Source organism: Elephantulus edwardii, unplaced genomic scaffold, assembly GCF_000299155.1.
Source record: "Elephantulus edwardii isolate Elephantulus edwardi_28Jun2011 unplaced genomic scaffold, EleEdw1.0 scaffold00148, whole genome shotgun sequence".
Taxonomy (NCBI): Eukaryota; Metazoa; Chordata; class Mammalia; order Macroscelidea; family Macroscelididae; genus Elephantulus; species Elephantulus edwardii.
The window spans coordinates 284243-310750 of record NW_006399898.1 but is presented as its reverse complement, the minus strand read 5'-3'; the positions used below and the strand labels follow the sequence as shown (position 1 = coordinate 310750).

Sequence of the window (26508 nt, the reverse complement as noted above, 5' to 3'; positions counted from 1 at the left end):
CACTGTTCAAACCCACCAGCCGCAGCACGAGAGAAAGGTGAGTGAGGCAGACTGCTTACACGAAGACCACAGCCTCCGAAGCCCAACGGGGCACCTCTTGGTCTACACAGTCGCTGTGGGTTGGAACCAGCTCCACACAGTGGGCTTTTACAAGCACCGAGTAGTCCCTGTTGCACCAAAATGTTGTTGCTGCTTCTTTTTGAGCTATAAGGTCTTGAACAAGTTACCTTTCTTCTCTGAAGTTCAACTTGTACACCAATAAAATGGGGTTCATAACAAAATCCACCTCCTAGACTCTTCTACAAAGTCACAAAAATGATCTACATAAGGCTCAGAGCCTGACAGATACTAGTCACCCAGAAAACAAGCTGCTGCTTTCGTGAGCAGAACATTTCCTGGGGCACACAGAACGGATCAACCAGGAGCATCAAGCCATTTTACTGCTGGGCGAACGTTTTCAGGCAGCATTCTACAGGTTTAAGCACGTAAAAGCTCTATAAAGGCTGAGAGCGTCCAAGAGGGTTGGACCAGGCTGTACCTGGAGGCCAGGATTCTGAAGCCACCTCACCAGTCCTTGGAGAAAGACATCATGCTTGGAAGGTTGGGGGGACAGTGCAAGAGAGGAAGACCCCAGATGAGATGGGTTGATACAGTACCTAAGGTAACGAGGGTAGGTGTGTTGGAGTCAGTGAGGCTGGCTCAGGACAAGGCAGGCTTCAGACCTACTGTACATAGAGGGTCACTATGAGTCGCAGGAGACTCGATGGCACATAACAACGACCATAACAGAAGGTCCAAATTTCTGTGCTAAGTGCTAGATAAAAATCAAAGATGAATTTTAAAAATGTGGCTATGACTCGGAATTAATTCAAGCCTAGTGCGTTTTGGGGGCTGCCATGATTGCTGTTCTGTGCCTGGGGTTGAATCCGTCTCTCACTGATTTTCCAGAATGAAACATTCCCTGCCCTAGCACCACCCTTACAATCTTGCTGGGCTTGTGCCCAGACCTGCAGCCACGGTGTTAACAGATGAGGGTCTTCCTCTTTTTTGTTGACCCTCCACCTTATTAGGCAATGTCCTTCTCCAGGGATGGGTACCTTCTGCTTACATAGTAACAGATAATTTTTAGAGGAACTTGAAAAGGGTTTGAGTATGCTGGAGATTATGAGAATGGTACAAGACAGGCCAAGGTTTCGATCTATTGTTCACAGGGTCACTATGAGTGGTAGTCAACTCGGTCACAACTACCAGCAACAGCATTTCAGAGACAGATCATCACTCTCGAATGCAGGCCCCTGTAGGAGGCTCAAAGTGGCCTCCAAAATCACCCACCAGCTAACAAACATCTGGCTGGCTGGAGTCTGTGGGTAGCACAAATGGTCAGGCACCTGGCTGTTAATCGAAAGGCTGATGTTTGCGTCCACCTAGAGGCACTCGGAAGAAAGGCCTGGTGAACAACTGCTGACCCGTTAGCCGCTGGAAGCCCCACAGGAGGGCAATGGATGTGAGGACAACCAGCTGGGGTGGGAGGTCACAATGCTTAACAGCTTTCACGCACACATGCAACAACTCTGAGCAAACCTCTTCTTTCTTAACACTATTCCTAGGTCTCAAAGGAATAAAAGCCCATTGTATTTTGATTTGGGGGCTTTGGTACTTTTAAACAGTAACAACTAGGGTGAATATGCTCTATGACTCATGATTTTCACTTCATGAAACTTAAAGATGTAGACGGTTCACAAACATTAGTCTGGTACTAAAAGGCACGTTTTGGCTTATGGATGGAAGCACAAGTACAAGGAAAATAAAAGCAATAATGTGTTCAAAAGGACATCTGCGTATCCAGCAATAACCTCAGTTTTGTAATCACTCCCCTGATAGGGCCTGCTGGCACCGTGTGTCTGTTTACTACTCAGTTAAGACCTGCTCACTATCATCCCATACTTGGTTGCAAATATTTGGAGCATCTCAGACGGGCATACGGCTTGAACACAAGAGGGAAAGAGGCAAGTTGGCCCTGAGTTTATAACTCATCTCGGCACCATGGAATCACATCACTGACGATCTGATGACATTAGGGCATGTGAAGTTTTGTCTTGTTCGTGGCCACACTGTGAATAATCCCTGCACCCTTTAGCATGTGCTCGGTGCTGGGCCAAAAGCTGCATGGAACCTCCACCCTAACTGATTGATCTTAGAGCTATTTGGTGGCACTGAGTTCCCTCAATTTCCGCACAAAACATGCCAGGCGTCAGGCTGGCCTTTTCACTGCACTGGCGGCCCTCTCCACCCCAGAGCCCCCAGCACCAGGGCACACCCAGCATTAACACTTGCAAAAAGTTCAGCATCTAGTGAAACCCACTTTCTCTTCAACACTGCTCAGTTTAACAGAGAAGTCAACAGTGGAAGCAGGTGCATAACTGAGGGAACACAATAGTTAGGTCATGTTTACAAAGCAGTTCTCTGTCTTTCTTAATAAAACCTTGTGATTGCAGCATAAAACCAGGGGATCCCATTCGGTAATAAAACCAAGAGATAGTGAATAAAAAAGCACGACTCGTAGCAACAGTCAAGTCAGCCTGCCTGTTGATGTGGATCGTGGGGTTTGCTAACCTCAGTCTGCCTGAGTTATATGCACTGAACCCATTAGCTTTCCCTCGGTTTCCAGAGCACATCATAAACCCTTCCATCTTCCCCAGGAGCCCGCAGGCTGCCCAGGCTCAAATGAGAGACCCTGAGCCCATTATCACCGCACTGTGTGAGAGGGCTGTGGTGTAAAGCCATCACAGATTGCTTTTCCTAATACCAAGCAAAAGCTGGGAAACCTCAATGCCCGCTGCTGCCTTCATCTCCTTAGACTCTGAGCAGTTCCCCCCACCCCCCACCCCTTGACTAGGGGGAAGTCAGAGAACAGGAAATCACTCCATTACAAGTCTGTGTGTGCTGACCGCTTTGAAGTTTCCAAGAGGAATTTGGTCTTGAAATTCTTCACGGAAAAAAAATCTATTTATGAGGACTGGAGTTTGAGTTTGACACCACCCAGATTCCCTTCCCTCCGCTCTCTCTCTCAGGGGGGAAGCCGACACGGGTGGGAGGGACCACAGGGTACTAAAGAGCCCAGATTGAGGAGGAGGAGGAATTGCTGGCACTTTCTGCAATCTCTTGAGGGAACCAAACAACTCCCAATCCAGGGATGAGGAAGGCCCTGAGCTTCCAAAGTTGCTCTTTCAATGGAAAACAGGGGGCGCTGATGGAGGGAAAGGGGGACGACGGGGAGCACTGCCATAACCGGCACCTTCCAGTCAGCCTCTCGCTGGCTAACTCCCTCACCGCTCAGCTGTCAACCTGTTGGCGTGCTGCCTCCCAGCCCAGTGACTCTGGAAGGGGCAGGGGCTGGCCTTGTGCTGAGACCACTGCGCGCAGACTGAATTAAAGGTGTTCCGGCCACGTCTCCAGTGCGAATCCCCAGTCCATGCTCCCGCCCTGCACTAAACAGCGTCCCCCTACATCACGCATGCCCGAGCATTGCTGGCGGGTCGTTGGCAGTGGTATAACAGCAGGTGCAGATGCCAGGAACCTGCCGGGTTATCCCACCGCCCCTCCCCTGACAACTACCAGTCAGGTCCAGGCTGCCTCTCCTTTCCGGGATCTGTGAATGCCCTCCCCCTCCCAAACAGCTCTCTGGTGGACAGGGTGAGGCGTCCCTGCGCAGCCTCACCTAGGGTCGCCATGCAAGCCCTCTGAGGAGGCACCTGAGGTAGAGGGGCGCAGGGGGTGCCAGGGGCGCAGAGGGCCTGGACGGCTGCACATGCACATCCTCCCCACACACCCACGCTCGCACCCCCACCCTGGCTCCAGCCACGCATACACACTCCCAGGAAGTTAGTCTGGAGGCCAGAGATGTGGCCAAGTCCTCTCACCTTTGGAGAAGAGAGCAGCCAGGCTGATGAGCAGGGGGGACCAGTGGTGCCACCGCGTCCCCATCTCAGAGGAGCACATCCTGGAGATTGGAGCACAGGTCCTCCGCTCCCTGGCGCCGTCTGGGCGAGGAAGTGGCCGTCACCGAGGCCCTGGAGGACCCGAGCAGGGGCTGAAGGCGAAGGAGGCCAGCTATCGGCCCGCGCAGCCCCCGCGCCCGGAGCCTCCCTTCCGCCAGCCCATTGCCCTGCTTGAGGCAACAGACCGTTGCACGCCGGCTCTAGAGTTGCTATCCAGAGTCCAACGCGCGCGTTGAAACACCACCTAGCCCCCTCGCCCCAATATTCAAAAAAATCAATCAGCGAGGGCTTTTTCTTTGCCTGTTTACCTAAGCAAAGGGCTGTTCCTGGGGGCCCTGTTGGGCGTTTGGGGCGCAGGCCGCCGGCTAGCAGACGCGGGCGTTCGGGCGGTGGGGCTGCGGCGCCCCCGGCCGGGTGGCCCGGTGCGCGCGGCAGCCCTGGGCACCCTGGTGCAGAGCCCCCATCCCGGGCGGGCCGTACGCCCCTGGGCTGCTCTCGTGCGCTCGGGCGCCCAAAGTTTGCGGGTGCGGCTGCTCCCCGCACTGCGCGCCCAAGGCGGCGCGCACCGCCGGCTCTGGAGACGCGGGCTCCTGGGGCGCGCGGAGAGGCGGGCCAGCTGTGCGCGGAGGAGGACCCGCGAGCGGGGACCCGGCTGTCCGCTGCAGCTGCCGCCTGCCAGCCGGGTAGGCTCCGACTCCGCAGAGGCTGCGGCTGGGATGGAGGCCGGCGCCACTGTGCCCCGCTTGGGTCTGGGGTTTCGCCTTAAAATTTTGCCTTTTTAAAAAAAAAGCCCCACCCTTCCGGAGTGACAGCTGTGAGCCCCAATCCGCAAAGTGAATCCCACCTCCCCGGGCCTGCCCCGCACCCACCTTCGCTGTCACCCTGCCTGTCGTGTGCAGTTGGGAGGGGGCTGTAGGAGGCGGGTGGACACCGGGCGAGCCTGCAGGAACCCCAAGTAAGCTGCCCACTCTCCCAACAGGTGTACGTGCGGCCGTCTGCCTCCCTCTCGCTTCCACACACGATGCCCGGAGAGGTCCGCTTGGAGGCACTGGTGTGCCTCACCTGTCAGGGGATCAAGCACGCAGGAGGGGCCTGCCCCGCCAGGCACTCCCAGGACCCTGGGCCTGACACCTCTGCCAGGTTCTGCCAGAGGGAGTGACGCTGCCCCAGTCACTGACCCTGCGGGATCTGTCCTCAACCCCTCACCCCGACCATGTGGAATGGGGTGAACCAGCGCTGGACAGCTGACAAGCGACAAGCCAGGCCTCATGCACACGCTCCTGAGCCCCTAATGAGGACGCCCCTACAGACTGTCCCAAGGTCCATGCGCCCTGGAGCGCAGGGACTACCCAGACAAAAAGAAAAAATCATAGTGGATGCTGGATTAAAAGCAGAGTTGGGTAAGTGGACGGCTGAATGAGTGGGCAGAGCCTTCCGGGAGGCGTGGATTCCCGGTGCCCCTGTGTGTGACTGGCCGGAACCGGCAGGGTTTGCCTGGTAGTAACATCTCAGACGCAGATCGCCAGGCCTTTCTTCCAAGGCACCTCTGCAAAGGTACTGAACCAGCAACCTGTAGGTCGAGTGAGTGCTACTCTGCCACCCAGGGGACCTTAAAAATGCAGACATGTGAGGGCAGTGGGGGTTGTTCTGCTCACAGTGATCCTTCGTCAGTATCCAAGGCTGCGAATCTTTGCTGGGAGGAGACTCTTTTTTTTTTTTTTTTCCTTACTTGGAGCAGCTGGTGGACTCAAACCAGTGGCGTTCCAGTTAGGTTTCCAGCTCAGCATGGGACGTGAGCACCACCAGGATCCACCTCCATCTATAGATACATGTCTGTTTCTAACTTGTGCAGTCCAGTCGATTACTGCTCCAGTGATGGAGTGAACTAGCCCGCTGTCTGTAATCTTTATGGAAGCAGATGGCCAGGCTTTTTCGCCTGCCGAGGTACAGGGTGGATTTGAACTGCTAGCCTTCTGCTTAGTAGTTAACCACTGAAGCATCGAACAGCCAGCACTTCCTGGAGATGGATGGTCCTGCTGTAAACTGACCCCACGGCATGGCAACCCCGCGTGCCACAGAGTAGAACTTCTCCAGGAGGTATTCTCAGCTACAAGGTGAAGGGCAGGTATTTGCTTTTTCTGTGCACTGCGTGGACTTGAACCAAAGGCCTTTTAGGTTGGCAACCAAATGCAAGCCGTGTGTGCCACCTAGGGGCCGCCGGGTGTGCATTACACCATGACTACAGAACCCAAACCTCCAGGCAGCTCCCAACTCATGGCAGCCTTCCTCTGAAAGATTCGTGATTTATGACAACTGTTCACTGGGTTTCCCCGGCATGTAAACAATCAGGAAGAGACGTCTTACCTTTCTTTCATGGAACACAGACTGGATTCGAACCACTGATCATTCAGTTAGCAGCCCAAGGCATAATACACTACACCACCAAGGCTCCTCATATATGTAATCGCTCTACCTGTCCAACTATCTCTCTCTTTTTCCATCTAAAATACTCTCTTTTCTAACCCACTGCTATCAAGTTGGTTCCAATGCTAGTGGTCTTCCATTGGGTCTCTGAGGCTGTAAGTCTTAACGGATAGAAACTGTCCATCGATCTCCTACAGAGCAGTTGTTGTTGACTGCCTTCGAGTCAAGCACGACTCACAGCGGCCCTATGAACAAAAGGCCTGAAGCCCCTCTACAACTACCGACATTTATCAAAGCTCATAGTTTCTGGAGGCAAGCTATTTAGGAAGTGGATGCCACTCCTACTTCCAAACCTGTCATAAAACATTATTGGTTGAGTCGCCTGAGATGCATAGCAACCCTATGTACAGCAGCTCTGAGCCCTTCCCTATCCTGAGCCAGTCTCACTAATTCCGACACACCAGCCCCCATCGCCTCAGTTACTGTATCAATCCATCTCATCCAGGGTCTCCCTCTCCTGCGCTGTCCATCCACCCTTCCGAGCATGATGTCCTTCTCCAAGGACTGATTTCTCCTGGCCACGAGCCCAAAGTATGTGAGGCGGAGGAGCTTCAAAATCCTAGCCTTCAAGGAGAGACTTGGTTTCACCCTCTCCAAGATTTGTTTTCTTGGCAGTCCACGGTGTGTTCAAGACTCTTCTCCAGCACCACGACTGCAGCAGCGAGTGGATTAGAATTGCCACACTCTGTTAGCAGCCTGATCTGTTACCAGTCATGCCAACAGGAGTCCTTAAATACAAAGGGGGGGGGCATATATTTAAACATTTAAGAATAAAAGTAAATGAGGTGAATTTACCCGTAGATGAAAACAGGCCTTCCCCATCTGTCTGAAGGAGCAGCAGATGTTTCTGATGATGTGCTTGGGGTTGCAGAAACACACCTAGGCATCAGGAGCTCTCAGCATTCCTAGCTCCCAGGAGAATGGGACAAGGAGCACTGCTCTAAGATTCTCCCTGGATTCACGCTCTCTCAGGCTCTGCACGTCTCCCGGCGTCTGTTTTCTTTCTGAGCATCTGGCTATTTTTCTTTTGTTCACTTCTTAAACTTTCTACCCTTTTTCTCTGTGACTCTTCACTACAGACTTCTCTTGGACACAAAGATGAAGTCATTAAAACAAAACCAAACTCTGCTGTCGAGTCAATTCTGACTCACAGTGAACCTCTCTTGGGTTTCTGGGGCTGGAAACTTTCACAAGAAGAGACTGAGTCCTGGCTATAGGATTCAAACTTTCACCTTTTGGTTAGCAGCCAAAAGTATGTAACTACTTCAGAGATCCTTCCATAAAAGCATAGCTTTGGAAACCCTGTGAAGCTATTCCACTCTGCTTCATAGGTTCGAGATTCATTAATCAAATAGTCTCGGGTCCCCAGGTGGTGCAAATGATTTATGCTCAACCACTCTGGTGGCTTTCTGGTAAGGAACTGCGCTGCCAACACAAAGGTACACAGCTCCAATCCACCCGCTGCTCCATGGGTGAAAGATGGGCATTCTCCTCCCGTGTGATGTACAGCTGCTAAAAACCATCTGAAGGGTCAGCTAAGGGTTGGTTCAGACTAAAGGGTATTCATCAACAACCACCACAAGCCAAGGGAGCTCTGCTGGTCTAGGGGTAAGAAATTGCATTGCCAACCTAAGGGCACGTAGCTCAAGTCCGCCAGCTGCTCTGGGGGAGACAGCTGGGCAATCTCCGTGTGATTCACAGCCTCTATACATTCACTGGAGAGTCAGCTAAGAATTGGTTCCAACTTGATAGCAATGAGTTGGTGAGTTAATGGTCTAGCTAATGGTCTGGAGGCTGGATCCCTCTAGAAGGATATGCTGAAAGTCCTGGTGTCTGCTCCCCAGGACAACAGCCTTGAAAATGCTGTGGGCCACATTCTGTTTGCACACACAGAGGTGACAGGAGACTAAACGGACTTGGTGGCAACTTTTTCTTTATTATTGAAAATGACCATTTCATATCCTTCTAAAAAGTGAGAGTGTTTTTTCCTCCTAGACTGCATTCACAAGATGGCTTTTTTTCTCTCTTTTTTTTTTTGCATGTCACTGCAAAAGACCTCTTCACCTGCCTCGGTGGGATGAAGGTGAGACCAGCTGCTGTGCCAGAGGGTGAAACAGTCTCACCGCTGAGCATGGTTCAGGAGACAGAGCTCCTCCACTTCTGGGTGTGGAGCGCTTTCTGGGAAGCTGCAACTACAGATACCTAATCTGTGGCTAAAATAAGACTCCAGAAGGGCTCACTCCCTCTCCAGGCCGCTGCTGTGCTAGCAGGGAGCAGTGAGCAAGGCTAATCTTCTCTGGGTAATTAGCACAGCTAATTGCGGGGGAGCAGGCCACAAGGAGCCTGCAGCTTCTTAGCCACAGCCCCTGCCCATGGGACCCCTCCCCATCACAGCCCTTGGCTGTCTCTCTGCAGTTAATCGCAAGAAAGCTGCTTTTCTCCAAGAATGTGGTTTTCTTCTGCAGGGCCGTAAATCAATTTGTAAGTCCGATTTTTGTCGGTAATTAAATAGCACTAATTGTTTGTGCTTGTGGATTATGGTTTTACACCAGTCAGTTTTGTTGCGAGCTTCTTTATTTCTCCCCAATAAAATGAAACGTTTCCTGTAGGCGGTCCAAGAAATGCCAGCTGTGGGGACTGTCAGGGCAGTAAGGGGCCCATGGCTGTCCCCGAGTGCGGAGGGCTGAGAGGATGCCCTTACCCATGGCACTTGAGTTGTCTCTGAGTCGAGGTGACTCCTTGTGTGTAGAACCCCAAGTATAACTGTGCTCTGTGGGGCTTCACGGCTGTAAAATGTCTCTGAGTGGGTTCCAACAGCGGACATTTCCGTTGTAGTGGTGGTGGTGTTTGCCATCGGGTCAGGACCGACCCACAGCTGAGCCTCCAGGGAGTTTCAGAGGCAGTGCATCACATGGAAGGAGAACGCCCATCCTTCTCCCACCGAGCATCTGGTGGATCTGAACTGTCTGCCTTTGGGATTGCAGCACAGCTTCTTCCCACCCTAACTCTGGGAGGTGAGACAAAGACGAGGTATGACAGATAGTTACTCCCTTCTCAGCCATCACTCAGCTCCAGGCAAGGCGGGAGCAGGCTTAGGTCCTGGCATTAGGTAACAAACTTTCACTGCAATTGTCCTTGTTTTCAAAAACACCAGCACCTCCCTGCTCTGAGTAACAATATCTACCTAGAACTCATTAGCACTGGCTTGTTTTTACATTGATGGATTAACACTTTTATGTTCTCATAATTTTTCCTCGAGTGACATGTTTCCTTATTAAATTCATTCATGGAATGTTTTGTTTGTTTGCTTTAAATTGGTTAACTGAAAGGAGAACAGTGTCTTCTGTATCAGTCGAGAATGTTCTGCAGGCAGTAAACCAGCGTCTCTGCGTTCCAACCCTGACTTACTGGAATGCAGCAGTATTTCTGCCTCCAATCGCTCATCTCTGGTGTCCGTCATCAGGGGTGAGAACTCCACGGAGCACAAGGAGATAAAGCCAGGCTCTCCCCCTACATAAACCTACAGGGGAAAGATGCCCGCCCTTGCTCACTCATTTACACACACACACACACACACACACCCAAGTCTGAGGTACATTCAGTCCAAGTGCCTTAGATAGACCCATGTGCCCAAGTAGAACTGTGCCTTCAGGGTGTTCAAAGAATGGCTCATCTGTCAGAAACAGTTTGCCAGGCCTTTCTTCCAAGGCACCTCTGGGTGGGCTGGAATACTGAACCTTTTGGTCAGCAGCCATGACCTCCCCAAGCCTATGACAGCGACTGCTCTGTGCTCCCTAAAGCTACTCCCCTCTGTGGGGGACTGAGTGTGGCCATGGCTGGTGTGGTACATTTGACATGTGGGAGGGATGTCTGTAAAGTCAGGCCCATGAGACCTCCAGCACAGTCCTGCACCCACTCTCCGCCATGCAGCAGGTGGCTGCGACCCCTGGAGGCCCCAGTGCATCGGGGAGCGACCAGAAAAAGGCTGCGTCCTCCATATGGAAGGGCACCACATCTGCATTGGGTTTAGGGGGAGAGTAAACCAGCTCTGCCTGTGAGAAGTAGCTCAAGTTTCTGTAACGTACTATGTCCAGCAGCCAGCACCTGGACAAGGAGAAGGGCCAGGGTGCAGGACAGCACAGAATAAAATCTTGTCCCTCTAGGATCCTCCCTGCAATGCGGCTCCCAGCCCAGCATTAGAGGGACTCACATACATGAGCAGTGGACCAAACCCAGAACACCCCCCACCTCCACTGCACTGAAGGGGTGCTCAAGTCAGTGGGCATGCAAGAACCCAAGTCCCCACCACACAACCCGCTGACACCAAGAGGGCCACACCCTTCCCCCAGAGTGCTCTGGGGGTCGCTCGGGATGATCCCAGAGAGAGTCAGTGCCAGAATTCCAGAGAGATGTCTTCCCAACTGAAGACAGGGATCTACACACAGTCCTCTTAATCCAAGCTGTTCACTGCATGCCCACCAGCGTCTTCTAGGCCAGCCCCAGGCCTGCCTGTCACTGTGTCATACTGTGGTGACTTGCATGTTACTGTGATGCTGGACGCTACACAACCATTATTTCAAATCCCACTAAGACTATGAAGAAAGACCTGGTGATCAACCTCCAAAAGGCAGCTTGATTATCTAGGGGCTGGAGAAACAAACTCACTTGTGGAGAAGTGGTGCCAGTGTTTCCTGGTTTTGCTAACCTCTGCATGTGGCAGCTAAACAATTCCACGGTGACACAGAATGGACAGCTGTGAATTCTGCAGATGGTAACAGCTGTGTTATCTTCGTCGCTGGGGGCTGAGGAACATAGATGGCCACAGGTTGTCAGACTTCTGTCACTGACCACACAGGGATGAAGCATGCACCAGACGCTGGAGTGGAAAGACCGTGTCCCATGTTCAGCCATGCACTGTGCCAGCTCTCTGTGGTCACAACAGAGCACCACAGGGTAGGCGAGCCCACTGGGATAGAAGATACAGTGGCCAGAGTGCTGGGCAACGTGGCCAGTGATGGTGAGGACAGTGTCCACCTGCAGGATTTCCTTATGTTGTTGCACATGAGGCCTCTGTGAATTGGAGTCATCCTGAAGGCTCACAGCAGCTTCACCAGGTGCAGGGGATTCTCCTGGGGAAGGTGGGCAAGAAACAAGCCATGCAGAGCAAGGTGCTTTTGGAAGGGCTTGTACAGACTGGGGGCACCTCTGGAGAAGTCGGCTCAGGCCCTTCTGGCAAGGCGGGAGTAAAGGGGACAGAGAGAAGAGGACCCTCTACATGTCTTCTGGGACATACATCTGGTGGAGACTGCGAAGGCAGGGGCCTGGCAGTGGGAGATTCCTGGCGAAGGCTGACACTTCACGAAGAGGGAGTGAGCAGGAGGAGATGAAGCCCTTGTAACCAAAGCTGGTGGGGCTCCTGGGGCTGCGCTGGCTGCCATCCATTCAAGAGGAACAGAGAGCTGTTACTGAGGCCTACTCACAGCCTTAGCATCCTTGGGAATTCACAAATACTGATAAAATAAGACATAGTGCTTCAACCTCTGCACCATTCCAGCTCTTTAAAGACATCCCTCCAAGCCAAACTCCCTGCGATCAACTCAATTCTGACCTACAGGTCAGAGCAGGATTATGAGAGCAGATTGCCTCAGCTTCCCCCCAACCTTGGAGAGAATGAAGGGTGGGTTTGAACCAGGGACCTTTTAGTTAGCAGTTGAATGCTTAACCACTAAACCTCTATCACAAGGGAGGCTTGGACATGCAGAAAGGGAGCAGCTATCCAAATCCCTGCCCAGATTCCACCCCTGAACCAACCGTGCCCAGGAGGTGGTGAGCTGGCAGGCAGACCAGCATGGAGGAATGTCCCCCAAATGCTGAGCCTGTTCTGGTTGCCCTCTCTCACCCCCCTGCGCTGCTCTGGCTCCCCAATTCCTCTCCTTCCACTCTACTGGGTCCAATTTCTGGGGTGAAGCCATGGAGTGGAAGGCACCCAGGCCAGACGGGAAAGCCTTTGGCAGTGCTTGGTTTTGCTACAGGCGCCTACACCCAGCCTGGTCACAGTGTAGACTGTGGGGACCAATAGCAGGGGTGGGTCCTCACTACCAAGAGAGCTCAGTGTCAGTGAGACAAGCCGGGGTCTCAATTCCAGGAAATCCACAGAGCCGCCTGCTCAGGACATGACCTTGACTTGGGCTAATCTGCCAAGGACATATGAGTACCAAAGGCCAAAGAAAAACAGCATCTACATGACCTGAAGCATCATCCCGTCAGGAGTCCCTTGTGTCAAAGGGATCTGCAGGCATCTCTCAAAGAAGCATGTCTCTGATTTATGCTTTGTCACCCTCCATTTAATATCTGTGCTTCTATGGAAGGGCTGGATTCTGGGGATAAACATACACCCCCACTGGAGAGTGGGTTAATCCACTGTCCAGAGGTTTGGCTGTGCACGTCCCAGTGTTACTGCTGCGTACACCTACTCCACCACACACACACACACTCTCTCTCTCTCACACACACACACTTTATAAAACTGATACACAAGCGAGAAAAAGATACAAATCCTGCCCTGGAGGAACTCGGAGCACCATGGAGGGAGAGGCATTATCTGGCAATTTATACTCTGCCGACATCAAAGCCAACAGGAGCATTGCAAGTTGTTGCCACTTGACAACACAGAGCAGCTTCAAAGCTAAAATCGGGGAGCATTTTCAACAACCTCATTTGGAAGTTACTTAAGGGTGGCTTGGGGGAATAAGAAAATTGTAATAACAGGGCTGGGAATACCACCAGCTTAGAATAACTCTATTTTTCCCTCTTAATAAAAGACCTCTAACTTCAAGTCAATATCGCGCTGCTCCAATGTCCCTACGCATGCTAACTAGCCTCCCTTCGCACAGCAAACTCCGCTGCTTGAGGTTTCAGTGAGACCAGCAGAAATCTAGCAGCCCTCTTATCTCCCTGAAGACAGATTAGCCGGAGTCAGTGCACAGTCCGCCCTGCAAATCAGCAGAAATGTCTCTGCAAGGGGTGTCAGAGACAACTCTTAAATGCTGGCTGTTCATCTTATGGAAAAGACTTTGCTTATTTTGTGTTTCAATTAACCCACAAATGGCAGATCCAATATGATTAAACAGGATTGATTATTTGGAAATGGCATTCCCCCGCCCCCCATTTTTTTATTATTAATTCTAATGAAAGTTTACAGAGACTTTGGGTTTCCAGTCATTCATTGTTGCATTTTTCTCCTTGCCCCCACCCTACCCTGTTCACTCTTCTCTTTGAAAAGTTAAAAAAAAACTCTTTCATTTTTATACAATCCCTCCCTCAAAGTCCACTCCACTATGGAGCCTTCATTTGGACTTCTGTCATGACAATAATACTTATTCATATATCTCTTTTAAACAGTTCTCTTATCCATCTGTTTCTATGCAGTATATATTATTTATTCCCTCTTTTCTAAAGTTCTCCTCAACCTCATGTCAGTCCTGTTTTACAACAGTGGCACTATGCAGTATTTGTGCTTTTGTGACTGAGATAGTTCACTCAGCATAATGTCCTCCAGGGTCTCCCATTTTGTATAATATTTTATGAGTTCCTTGATTTCCAATGCAGCATAGTATCCCATTGTGTGAAGATACCACAGCTTCTTTAACCATTCGTTTGTGTATGGACACTTGGGTTGTTTCCAACTCTTTGCTACTGTGAACAAAGCAGCAATAAACATGAGTGTGCATATATCTGCTTGGGTAGCAGTTATGGTTTCTTTAGGTTATATTCCCAGTAGTGGAACTGCCGGGTCAAATGGTATTTCTATTTGCAACTTTTTGAGAGAGCGCCATACTACCTTCCATAGTGGTTGCACCATTTTACACTCCTACCAACAGTGAATAAGAGGTTTTGGTTTCTCCACAACCTCGCCAACATTTGTTGCTTGCTGCTCTGTTGAATTTTGCTAATCTTACTGGGGTGAGATGATCTCTCATAGTTGTTTTTTGGAAATGGAATTTTTTTGAGTCATCAAATGAGAGCTATCAGTCTGAGGGAAAGTGACCATGACTTGAGTGACCATCAGCTTGAGCACTCTGGTCTATAAAGAAATAAATAGCAAGATATCACTCTACATTTGGAAGGTGGTTTAAAAAAGTGTTTTAAACTGCTGTTCTGGCTGAAAGGATGGAGGTTTGAACCCACCAGCTGTCTTGCAGGAGGAAAGATCTGGTTACAGAGCCATAGTTACAGAGCTTCGGAAAGAGTCCTGATGTTGCAGTGATGAACAAGAAGTCAGAGGTTCGAATCCACCATCAGCCCACTGGAAGAATGATAGGCAGTCTCCTCTAGTAAGAGTTGCCATCTCAGAAGGAACCAGATGGAGGGTTGCCACGAGCCATGATCCCTATGGGGAAGTTCTATTTTGTCTGACAGGGGTGCTATGAGTTGGAATTCACTGATCAATTGTCATTATGATTGTCACAGTATCAATAAGGCAAAAACGTTGGAAAGTGGTTTCTGGAGAGGAGCTCTCACAAAGAGCTTTTTAGTGACCTTAGTAAGGACATGATCTCTGCCCTCATGGCTACTCTGATTCCTAGTGACCTCCTAGGACACAGTGGAACTGCCTATTAGTCTCCTGATACCACCAGTCTGACCAGGACCTCCTCTCCTGATACCAACACATGCGGCAGACTTGATGTACTCAGAGCAACACACTACTCTGGGAGCAGCGTGCACTGGGAGCAGCACTGAAACATGAGTGAGGTACTCTGTGGAGGCTTGGAAGGAGGAGTGGCATCCACTTCCATAATAGCTTGCCTCCGGAAACCCTATGAACTTGGAGAGAGAATGAAAGACACCCAAGTGTTGAGGACTCTCCTTCATAGGGTTGCTATGAGTCACCTGCGACTTGACGGCACTTAACAACAACAACAACTCTGTGGAGGATCATAGCTGTTTGACTGGATCACGTAGGGCCCCTTAGCTCAAATGGAAGGGAGCAAGACAGTTGGTGCTGGCGAGCTCTGGTGGCCTAGTGGCAGGAAACTGCATTGCAATCCCAGAGGTGCGTGGTTCAAATCCACCAGATGCTCTGCTGAAGAAGGAGGAACAATCGCCTCCTGTACCAGTCAGATCCAATTTGACGGTGCACACATAAAAAGAATAAATAAATACAAATCATCTAAAAAAAGAGATGAAGAGGAGATTACATCAAATAAAAAAAAAGACAGTTGGTGCTTGTTCTTGAAGAGAAAACCCAGGCATCCTGGTTTTCCAATAAGGTCTCTGCGCTCCACCTTGCATCTCCTCATGTCCAGTCCATCAACTGTCTTTAGCCTGGAGCATCTTGGGCTAGCCTAGCTGTGGCAGTTGTCTGACAGAGGAGGCTGCTTTCACAGGCCTTCTCTCTACCAAACTGAAGCAGATCTTCCCTTGGGTCAGAAGGCAGAGAGAAACACAGCGTAGCTGCCCCACCCTCTTCTGGAGCGGTGACTTCAGATCAAGAACCTGCTATCGCCTCAGACATGGAAAACTCTATCACAGCAATGTCATGTAGGAAGCAGTCTACCACACCCTCTACACAACCCCAAAACAAGATGTCACCCCCAAAATGTGACACAGTATCAATGGATTTCCTGAAATCAGAAAGTCTGATGAAACATTCCGACACAGAATTTAAAGACTCAACAAGAAAACTACTGAACATAGTCGACCAATTCAGCAAAGTGGCAGGATACAAGATCAACATACAAAAATCAGTTGGATTTCTCTACAGTGACAATAAAAAAAATAAAAATAGAACTGCAGCTAAGAAAAGCAATACCCATCACAATAGTTACTCACAAGATTAAACACTTTGAAGTAAATCTAACTAGAAACACAAAGGATCTATTCAAAGAAAATGACAAAATATTACTACAAGAAACAAACAAACAAAAAAGACCTGGAGAAACAGAAGAATATATCTTGCTCATCGATAGAAAGACTCAATATTGTAAAAATGACAATCCTATCAAAAGCAATCTACATGTTTAATGCAATACAAATACAAATACCAATTCCATTCTACAATGAGATGTAAAAGGCAATCTCCAATTTCATTTGGAATGGAAAAGAGATCCCGAATAAGCAAAACACTCCTTAAAAAGAGAAACAAGGTAGGAGGCATCTCTTTCTCTGATTTCAAATCCTACTACACTGCCATGGTGGTCAAGACAGCGTAGTACTGGTACAACGAGAGACACATAGATCAATGGAATAGAATTGAGAACCCAGAAATCTGCCCATCTACCTAGGGTCAACTGAATTTTGACAAGGAGACTAAATCAGTTAAGGAGGGAAATGAGAGCCTTTTAAACAAATGGCATTGGTAAAATTGGAAAACCACCTGCAGAAAACTCAAACAAGACCCACACCTCACACCATACACAAAAACCAACTCAGAGTGGATCAAAGACCTAGGACTAAAAGCAAGGTCTATTGGCTCAATTAGAGAAAAGTTTGGAAGAAAGCTAGAAGCACTAATCCACAAAATGAACAGTCTTCCAAGCATCCTGAAAAACCTACATCCAGGAGAGGATAAAATAGATTAATGGTACCTTCTAAAAATCAAATCCCTATGCAACATCCAAAAACTTCTCCAACAGGGTAAAAAGGGAAGCCACAGACTGGGAAAAATTACTTGGTAATGACATGTCTGATAAGGAACTTTTTATCTAGAATTTATAGAATACTCCACAAGAAGATAAAGGTAAATAACTCAATTGAAAAATGGGCACAGGATATGAATAGACACATCACCAAAGAAGACATTCAGATGGCAAACAAACACATGAAGAGATGTTCAAAATCCCTAACTCTAAGAGAGATACAAACCAAAACAACTATGAGATATCATCTCAACCCCAATAAGAATAGTAAAATTCAACAAAGCATCAAACAGAAAATGCTGGTAAAATTGTGGAGTAACTGGAACCCTTATTCACTGTTGGTGGGAGTGAGTGTAAAATAGTGCAACCACTATGGAAGTCAATATGGCACTTTCTCAAAAAGTTAGAAACATAAATTCCATTTGATCCAGCAATTCCACTACTGGAAAAAGATATCAGAACTGACACACAAGCAGATATATGCACAGCCCATGTTTATTGCTGCTTTTTTTCATAATAGTAAAGAACAGGAAACCCAAGTGCCCATCCACAAACGAATGGATAGAGAAGCTGTGGTATATTCACACAACTGGATATTATACAACACTGAAAAACAAAGAACTCATGAAATACTATACAAAATGGGTGACCATGAAGGACATTATGTTGAGTGAAATATCTCAGTCACAAAAAGACAAATACTGCATAATTCCACTGTTATAAAACAAGATATGGGGGTTAGGGGGAAATTATGAAAAGAGGGGATAAATAATGTACATGGCATTGAAATAGAGGAGGGAGAGATCTGTATAAAAGGAATATATGATTAGATATTATTGGCATGACAAGAGTCCAGAATAAAAGTTGCATACTAAAGTAGACTGGGGGAAGGACTGTACAAAAATGAAGTAATTTTTTTCCAAAGAAAAAAGTGAACCGTGGGGAGAGCATGAAAGAAAATGTGCAACAATGAATGAATGGAAATCCAAGTTCTGTATAAACTTTCATTAAAATCTCAATTTTTTAAAAAATCAACTGCCCATTAAGAGTCACCCCTACCCGAAGGCTGTTAATCTTTGCAGAAACAGACGGCCCCCTCTTTCTCCCATACTGCACAGAGTGGTTTCAAACCTCTAACCTTTTGGTTAGCAGCAAATTTTTGCAGGAATCAGGTCCTATGACACAGAGACTTAATTCACTGGACAATGTCCTACATCGGTGGGGCTGCAGTGACCCCTAGTGGTCAGGAGGTGCAATCCAAGAATAAGGTCAAGTCTTCTAGGGCAGTCAACCTGCATGAGTCCTAAGGATTTAAAATCTGTAACATTTTAAGAACTGAAAGTTCTTCTCATCATATAATTTACCAAAGGCAGTAGGTGACCATGATTAATCAATCACCACACCCTGAATGCTAGTCAAATTACACAAAAGACCTTCCTGGAATGGACAGTCGATGTAAGGTGATGATTTAAAACCATGTGTGCTTTCAGCAATGCTAAGTGAAAATGTAGTTGATCTTTACAATCGGCCACACTAAAAAGCCCTCGTGGTGCAGTGGTGAGGTGCTGGCCTGCTAAACAGAATGCCGAAGGTTCAAATCAACCAGCCACTCTGCTTCTGTAAAGACCACAGCTTTGGAAACCCTCTGGGCCAATTCCACTGTGATCTACAGGATCACTTAGTGAGAATTAACTTGATGACAGTGATTGCAACAATGGGCTCAAATACAGAAACAGTTGGGAAGAAATGGAAGGCTGTGTGGCATTTGGTTCTGTTGTACATGTGGTCACTGTAATTAAGGCCAATTTGCCGGCACCTAACAACTGTGAATAAGTCACTTCTAGTGGTGATCCTGTGGGTTAGTCTAGTCACTCCAGTTTGGTAGCTGTGAGTCAGAACCAACTCCAAGACACACAACAACAAGGTCACTCACTACTTCCAGATCGATTTGGAAATAGTGCTGAGTGTCCGTGGCTACTGTCTGATTCACTGTTTCAAACAAACTGAAATTCAAGCTGGTATTGTCTTGCCTGGAAGTTTGCTGTTGTTATGTTGTTGTCTTCTTTCTTTATTTGGAATTTCCATAGGAGAGACCTCCAGATAATATCTTTGAGAAGTCCATGCCTGTAACACACGTATTTATGGAGCATTTCACAACGCATTTCAAAATTAGCTTTCAAAGACTTGAAGTCCAGCTGTGGCAGAAGTAGAGCTGGTCACACATGCGAGCTCCATGAGTGGACGCTTACTAATGACTGGGGGATATTCAGATCTATGATCAACTTGGAACTGTTCTGTTCAACTGCAAGGCTGTTCTCTGGTCATCAATGGTCACTAGTCCAGGGGTGGGATCTAAGTCAGGCCCACCACAGCCCTGTCCAAGGACTTGGACATGAAGCAGGAAGGGAAGACCTTCTCTCTCTCTCTCTTTCTGGATATATGGAGTAAGGGAGATTTCAACTACTACTTATGAATTGTGATATTGGCAAGAAATACTGAATATGCCATGAACTTGTGGAAGAAAAGTAAGGAAGACATGCAGCCAGAAGACTCTTTAGAATCAAGGACTGTGATCTCAAGCACCATAAATGGAAAAACCAGTCACATAAAATCCTACAGAAGGTCAGGTGACTCCATCCTGATGGGCATGAGAGCTGCCATGAACTGAAGCTATTGCTGTGGGTTTAAGACTCTGCTGGACTATTAAAGAATTATATGAGGTTATCCACAAAAAGCACTGAGCTGCTCTGCATGTAACAAACTTCTTAAAAGTGATTCTTCAGGGGGTGAGAAGAGATAGGAACAGAGGACCAACGCCAATAAGGAACCCCAAGAGGAGGTGGGAGTACTGTTACATTGAAGGTACTGCAACCAGCATCAGAAAACAAAATGCCTAACAACTGTTGACTCGGAAAGCAATCTGTTGTGTAAACTTTCACCAGAACCACAATACAAGAAAGAAAGAAAATTATTATAAAAAATGAAAACTGTATGAGTTATTGGTGATTGCTGTTTTCTACAGGAATAGGCATGGTCATTTGCAAGAGAGTTGCTTTTCCTTGTCCAGCTTCCTATCTGTAGAATTTCCTGAGGTCTTGCCCTGGCAGCACGGTGGGCCAAGGACAGGCTACTAAATGCAAGGTAGGCGGCTTGAGCCCACCAGCTGCTCTGAAGGAGGAGGATGTTGCAGCCTGCTGTCGTAAAGATGTTCAGCCTTGGAAAGCCCACGGACCTGTTCTCTGTCCTACAAATCGCTATGAGTCAGAGTTGACTCGACATAGGAGGCTTTTTGGGGTTCTGCAGAATCAAGACCAGGAACAGATTTCCTCAGCAGGATGTCAGGTCATCGCCAAGGGGACTGAACATCACTGAAAGATGTTGTTATGCTCACGTTAGATCTCTAAAAACATCAACTTTGATGTTGATGCCTGCGGATTAACTTTACTCATGCTAGCTGAAAAGAAAATCTTTGCTCTTTAAAAAAAAATGTTCTTTGATTTTTTTTCTCCATGAAAATTTCCAAAGCTTGGGTGAAAAGAAAACCAAAAATAAAAAAACAACAAAAAAAAACCAACAACACAACCTTCCAACAAACCAACAAACACCTTATGTAATTGGAAACTTTCCATGATGAAGAGTCTGCAGGTGTAAATTCTGTTTGTTGATTTTTCATTTCAGCGTACACAGTTGGGAGAAAACGCTGACTGGGATGGAAAGCATTCTGTAACATTTCCAGGTTTTGTACTTGAGCTGTTTCACCTCAGAGTTCAAGCTGAGTGTCAGACTTACCATTTTGAAATGGTGTTGCTGGGGGTATTTATATAACGTTTGTAGCACGGCAGGAGGATAGGCAGGGCCTGCTCAGGAGAGTGGGCAAGACAGCGCCCTTCCAGGTCCATGATGGAAACACTGAGGGGACAGGAAGAGATGCCATGTCACCTTTCTCCTTCAAAACACCTCTCTCCATGTCCCTCAGCCTTTAGGTTGGATAGGGCAAGCAGACTTCATGAGACAATGCTAACGGAGAAGAAATAATTCATTCTAACTCCAATACATGACTTGATCCACTAAGGCTCTATCCACCCACCCCCCCAAATCACCTTTATACGAACTAGGTCAGTTGATTCTCTGCAAAGATACCCACAACTCTATTGCCAAGCCATTTGCTCTTGGGATGTGACTTTGAAACTTCGTCTACCTGGTGGAAAAGTCTCTGTCCATCCCCTTGAACTCACGTAATTTATAGAAGAAGCAGAAGTGATGATGTGTGACTTCTGGGGTCAGGTGTCTTTGCTCACAAGAATGCTTGTTCCTGGAATCCCGAGCCACCACAGCTATGTAAGAAATCTGAGTGTTCTGGGACCACCATGCTATGAAAATGTCATTATTTATTCCACCTCTCAGATGCATGGCAGGTGATTGAAAAGGCCATGACTTGAATCAGGCGCACCTTGGTCTTTAAAGTGACATCATGGCTCTTCAGGACTTTGATTTGCATCAGGGGTGAATTTCTGTTAAAGAATATGGACATTACATTGGCATTAAAAACTACTGTCCAAAATGACAACAAATACTAAAGCTTGATTATTAATCTTGTCATTCTTCTGCAATTTTGGCAAAGTTCAAATCTTGTAGAAAGTAGCAGACTCATTCATTAATTGGCAGAGAGTACAAACAGCTATTTGTCTTTAACTGTCAGAGCTCAGGTTTTCCGTTGGAAATGTCTTCTGTGTGCCAACACAGGATGGATTTTCTACTCTTCAGAACGCTGCAATTGATCTTGTCACATCAGGTCGCAAATGACCTGCTAATTGTAGATGGCATGTGCACTGTTCATTCCCTTCTGTCTCTGTAACATCTAAAGTGTAATCCCATGACTTTTTAAAGGAGATGTATTTGTTTGCATAAAAAATTCATATGCATTGCGTTTCACTCATATACACCGTTGCACACATTCCTCCACTCACATTGTACTTCATACATTTGACGTTTTGTTTCTTTTCCCTTCTGATTCCTCCTTAGTTTTAATCCTTGCTTCTTTTTTTCTCGACCTGCTTCTTCACTCTTCCTTTTTCTCTGCTCTCTTTTTGGCATCTGAGTCACACCATACATCCCCCATCAACCACGACGAGGCAGTCTTCCAGTCTATCCAAGAAACTGCTCCTGAGATCCAAGATAGGTTCTCAACTGCCTACTGAACATCTCCTCTCAACCGCAATTGGTTGGGTGGTTGACTAGGACCTCTTTGCCTTCTCTATCAGTAAATAGTCCTAAATGTTCCTTAATTACTTACTACATTGGAAAAGCTTCTCCAGGTGCTACCATCCCCCTTCCTACCACCACTAAGTTGATTCTGACTCTCCATGACTGCTGGACAGGGCAGAACTGCCTCCTAAGATTTCTAAGACTCTAACCTTGACAGAAGCAAACTGATGGCCCCACCTTCCGCCCTCCACACAGGTCACAGGTTCAAATTCTGGCCTTTTGGTCAGCAGCCTATCACTTTAACAACTGTACCCTTACACTTAATTGATCATCAGCCATTGCCAGGTCCACATACTGGACATGTTCGGCACCTTCGCCTCTCTCCCACCTGGGCTGCCATGGCTCCTGCTTGGGGACTCAATTCTCAGGACACTTCAGTCCTCTCTCAATGATTTTTGGCTACTCACCTCTCCTAACCCTCCACAAACCCATGATTCAGCCAAACACAACTCTGATCAGGTCCTTTTCCTGTGAAACTTGTACACTGCTTTTCAGGAACTCCTGACTAATCATCTACGTGGTCACTCAAATCCTGCCCACCTCTCAAGCTTCATCCACTATCTGTTCCACACACTCAGGGCTTCCACAGCAGAAAGATCCCAGCATCCTTGGATCCGGCTCTTTCTTCACTCAGAGGAGCTCTGTCTGGTCACACCTCACTTTAAGCTCTGGGCTGCTGAGCAAAGGTAAATGGTTCAAACGTACCAGCTTCTCTGAAAGAGAAAGATGAACAGTCTGTTTCCATAGATTTCCAGCCTCATCACCCCCATAGGGTGGTTCTTCTGTCCAACAGGGTCACTATGGGTTGGAATCCGTCTGTTGGAGGCAGGTGGGCTTTCTGAACCTGATGGCTCTGAATATCCAGTCACATCTTGGAAAGAAGCCTCCCTCCTTGCTGTCTGGTGAACTCTCCCTTGAAGCTCAGGAGTTGTCCATTGTCCCTGACGCCCAGGTAGTACTAAGCTTCTTTCATGCCATTAAGGAGGCGAGCACATCACAAGGAACACACCTCACATTGGCATTTTCTCCCCACAAGCATGTAGGACAGAGTGTGAGCGCTTCTCCATCCATCCCTGCAGCCCCAGGGCCTCCCCAGTAGCTACTTCTTGGGCCCGCTGTCACAAAACTAGTGACTTAAAAAGACAAGAAACGTATTGTCTCGCTGCTTTGAGGTTAAATGTACAGACCAGGGTATCAGCACATGATTCTTCCCAGAGGTTGAGAGAGGAGCGGGATTCCTCCTCCACTCAACCCCTTCCACCCCCCACTTCTGCTGGCTTCTGACAACCTTGGCATTCCTCTGTTGTAATAAATGCATCTGTCTCTACTGTCACCAGATCAATTATACATTTGATATTACAAATATCAAACTGATATTGATCTATATTCTTTTTGCTGTTGAGAATATGCACAGTACTGAATCCACCAATTCAACAGTTTCTGTTATCATTCAGTGACATTGTGTTAAGTAACACCAAGTTCAGGTGGTGCAATCATCCCCACAGGTCCTCTCTAGCCTGTTCCCCCCACATTAGCATTAACTCACTTCCTCTAAGGTCCCCATCTAATCCTTCCAGTGCTGGGTCAATTTGATCCCATGTAGACAGACGCTGAGACAACATGATGCTCAATGGAGACACTCCATTTGGTCTTAAGTTGATTTTAAGGGTATTTTTGTTGTTGTTGTTGGTTTTATGTGGGGTTGTTTTTTGGTTTAGGTTGGGTTTTTGTTTTGTTTTGTTTTGTTTTTTGTCTGTATCTCATACCCTTTATATAACACAGCACTGTGGAGGGATGAGAACCCACTTTACTTGGGTCTGATGTCATTACCTCAACTGATGACATCTGCAAAGAAAAATCCCATGCCCACAAACAACCACATTCACAAATATAGGGTTTGTTTTTGTGGTGGTTAGGTGCCATCTGGTAAATAAATTATAACTTACAGGAACCCAGGAACAACCACCTTGAACCTTGTCCTACCCTGTGACATCCTCATCATGTCTGCTATTCCCAGTCCCTTTGTTAGGGTTGCTGTGTCAGTCCATTGATGGGAAAGAAAAGAGAACTGCAAGGACATCAGCCCTGACATGTCTGGACTTTGGGGCGCAGGCCAGGAAACACTGCCTTCAGGGAACTTAGTAAAAAGAGGAACCCCTTCTGGTTAAGTGGGGGGCTGCATTTGCAGGTGGTCAGCACACAATCACTGTGTGCGTGAGGCCCACTGGCTGCCTTCCTGGGCTGGGAGAATTGGGAGGTGGACTCTCACGTGCTGGGCAGTTTCTCGCCATCTGTGACTGTGGTGCCTCTGGGCTTCTGGGCGTCCACATGTAGAGACAGATGCTTGCTTCTCAATTAGCACACATTTCCGGGAGCATAAATTATCTTATTACTGACACACTAATGAATAGTACAGTCCCTGGGAGAGGTAAACAGTCAACAGATTTGACTACCAACCACGTTCAAGTCCACCGTCCACCCAGCAACTCCTTGAGGAAGCCTGGAAGCCCTGTAGGTCCACCCAGCAGCTCCCTGAGGAAGACTGGCAGCCCTATTTCCAAAGAGGAGGCCATTAACCCCACGGAGGCCAGATCCCTGTGGAAACACAGGAGGCACTGTGAGTCAGAATCCACTTAACTGCAGCTGGGTTGGAATGAGTCTTAAACTATCATCTGTTGGCACGATCTCAGAGACAGATGTACCACATTTCTCGTTCTTTCTCCCCATGTCCGTCATTGCCTCCCATCTGAGACAGTCACTAAGGCCTCCTCGAAGCTTGCCTCAGGAGCTCTAGTGGCACAGTGGTCAAAGCATTTGGCTGCTACCAAGAGGCCTGTGGTTTGCACCTATCAGCTGCTCCACTGGAGACAGATGTGGCAGAGTTCTGCTGTAAACAGTGCAGCCTTGGGAGACATGTGGAGCCATTCTGCTCTGTCATGCAGGCAAGGGGTGCTGAGTTGGTTTGGTTAAGATTTTGAGGGTCTTCGGAGATCTGGAACAGTGGGGAAAAGCATTAATCTACTAATCAGAAGGTTGGCAACTCACACCCACCAGCCACTCCGCAGAAGAATGTGGCCTCCATGACACTACGGGGCACTTCTCCCCTGCCCCCTTCACTCCCCCATGACCTCCATGCTCTCAGAGCATAGCATATCTCTGTGTTTGTCCTTTTCTGCTTCTTCCTCAGAATGGCAGCTCTGTGAGTGACTTGAACACCATCCTATTCCCAGAGGCTGACTGTCAGAGGAATAAACAAATCTGTCTTAGAAGAAGTACCAACAGAATGCTCCTTCGAAGAAAAGATGGTCAGGCTCCATCTCCCTTGCACTCTGGCATTTCACCAGGATGGGCCAGCCCATCATGTTTGGAAATGTAGAGAAAGTCAATGAAAATGAGGAAGACCCTTAACAAGATGGATTAACATCAAAAAATGATGTGGGGGGGGGCGGAGATGGACTAACGTCGTGACTGCAAAGATGAGCTCCAATACCGCAGTGACAGTGAGGGAGGCAGAGGACTGGGTCGTGTTCCTTCTCCTATGTGTAAAAGTCCTTTAAGTCAGAACCAAAAATAGCATCCAGGAACAACAGTGGAAGTCTTAACAGGGTGGACAAATAGGGACTCATTCTTTATCACTTCTGACATGACTACATGACTGGCTAAAAGCATGCATGAACGTGGCGCCACCTTCCACAAAGAAATGAGCCAGGACCAAGGGCGTCTGGAGAGAGGCTGCTAGCAGAGTTCTCAGGCCGGGCTGGAGGCAGCAGAGCACGAGTGCCAGCTCCGACACCTGCCTGCTATGAGATCCTGAGGGACTGACGTATTGTCTTGGGGTCTCCGTTTCCTATTCAGTACAATGAATATAAGAACTGGAACAACCCCACTGGTTAACTCTGCACAGGAGACTCATCCTCCAAGAGACAGCACATCAATCCCCCAGCACACAGGGCTGCTGCCGTTGTTAGGTGTTGCAGAGTCAGCCCTGATGCACAGCCACCCCACGTCCAGAGTGAAGTTCTGACCAGTCTTGTACCCTCCTCACAATCGCTGCTATGTGTTCATTTTAAAGTCAACTCTGTCAGTAGACCTTGTTGAGGGTCCTCCTCTTTATTCCTGACCCT

At 48.0% G+C, this 26508-nt stretch overlaps 1 protein-coding gene across 1 annotated transcript in view; it reads right to left on the bottom strand.

The window, feature by feature from the left end:
• The window catches only part of TMEM132D (transmembrane protein 132D), a 564576-nt gene extending 560577 nt beyond the window's left edge, over positions 1 to 3999 (bottom strand). The window contains exon 1 of the mRNA XM_006894681.1: positions 3921 to 3999. Within this exon, the coding sequence (XP_006894743.1) occupies positions 3921 to 3999 (79 nt within the window). The remainder of the gene's footprint in view (positions 1 to 3920) is intronic.
• Between the last annotated feature and the right edge of the window lie 22509 nt (positions 4000 to 26508).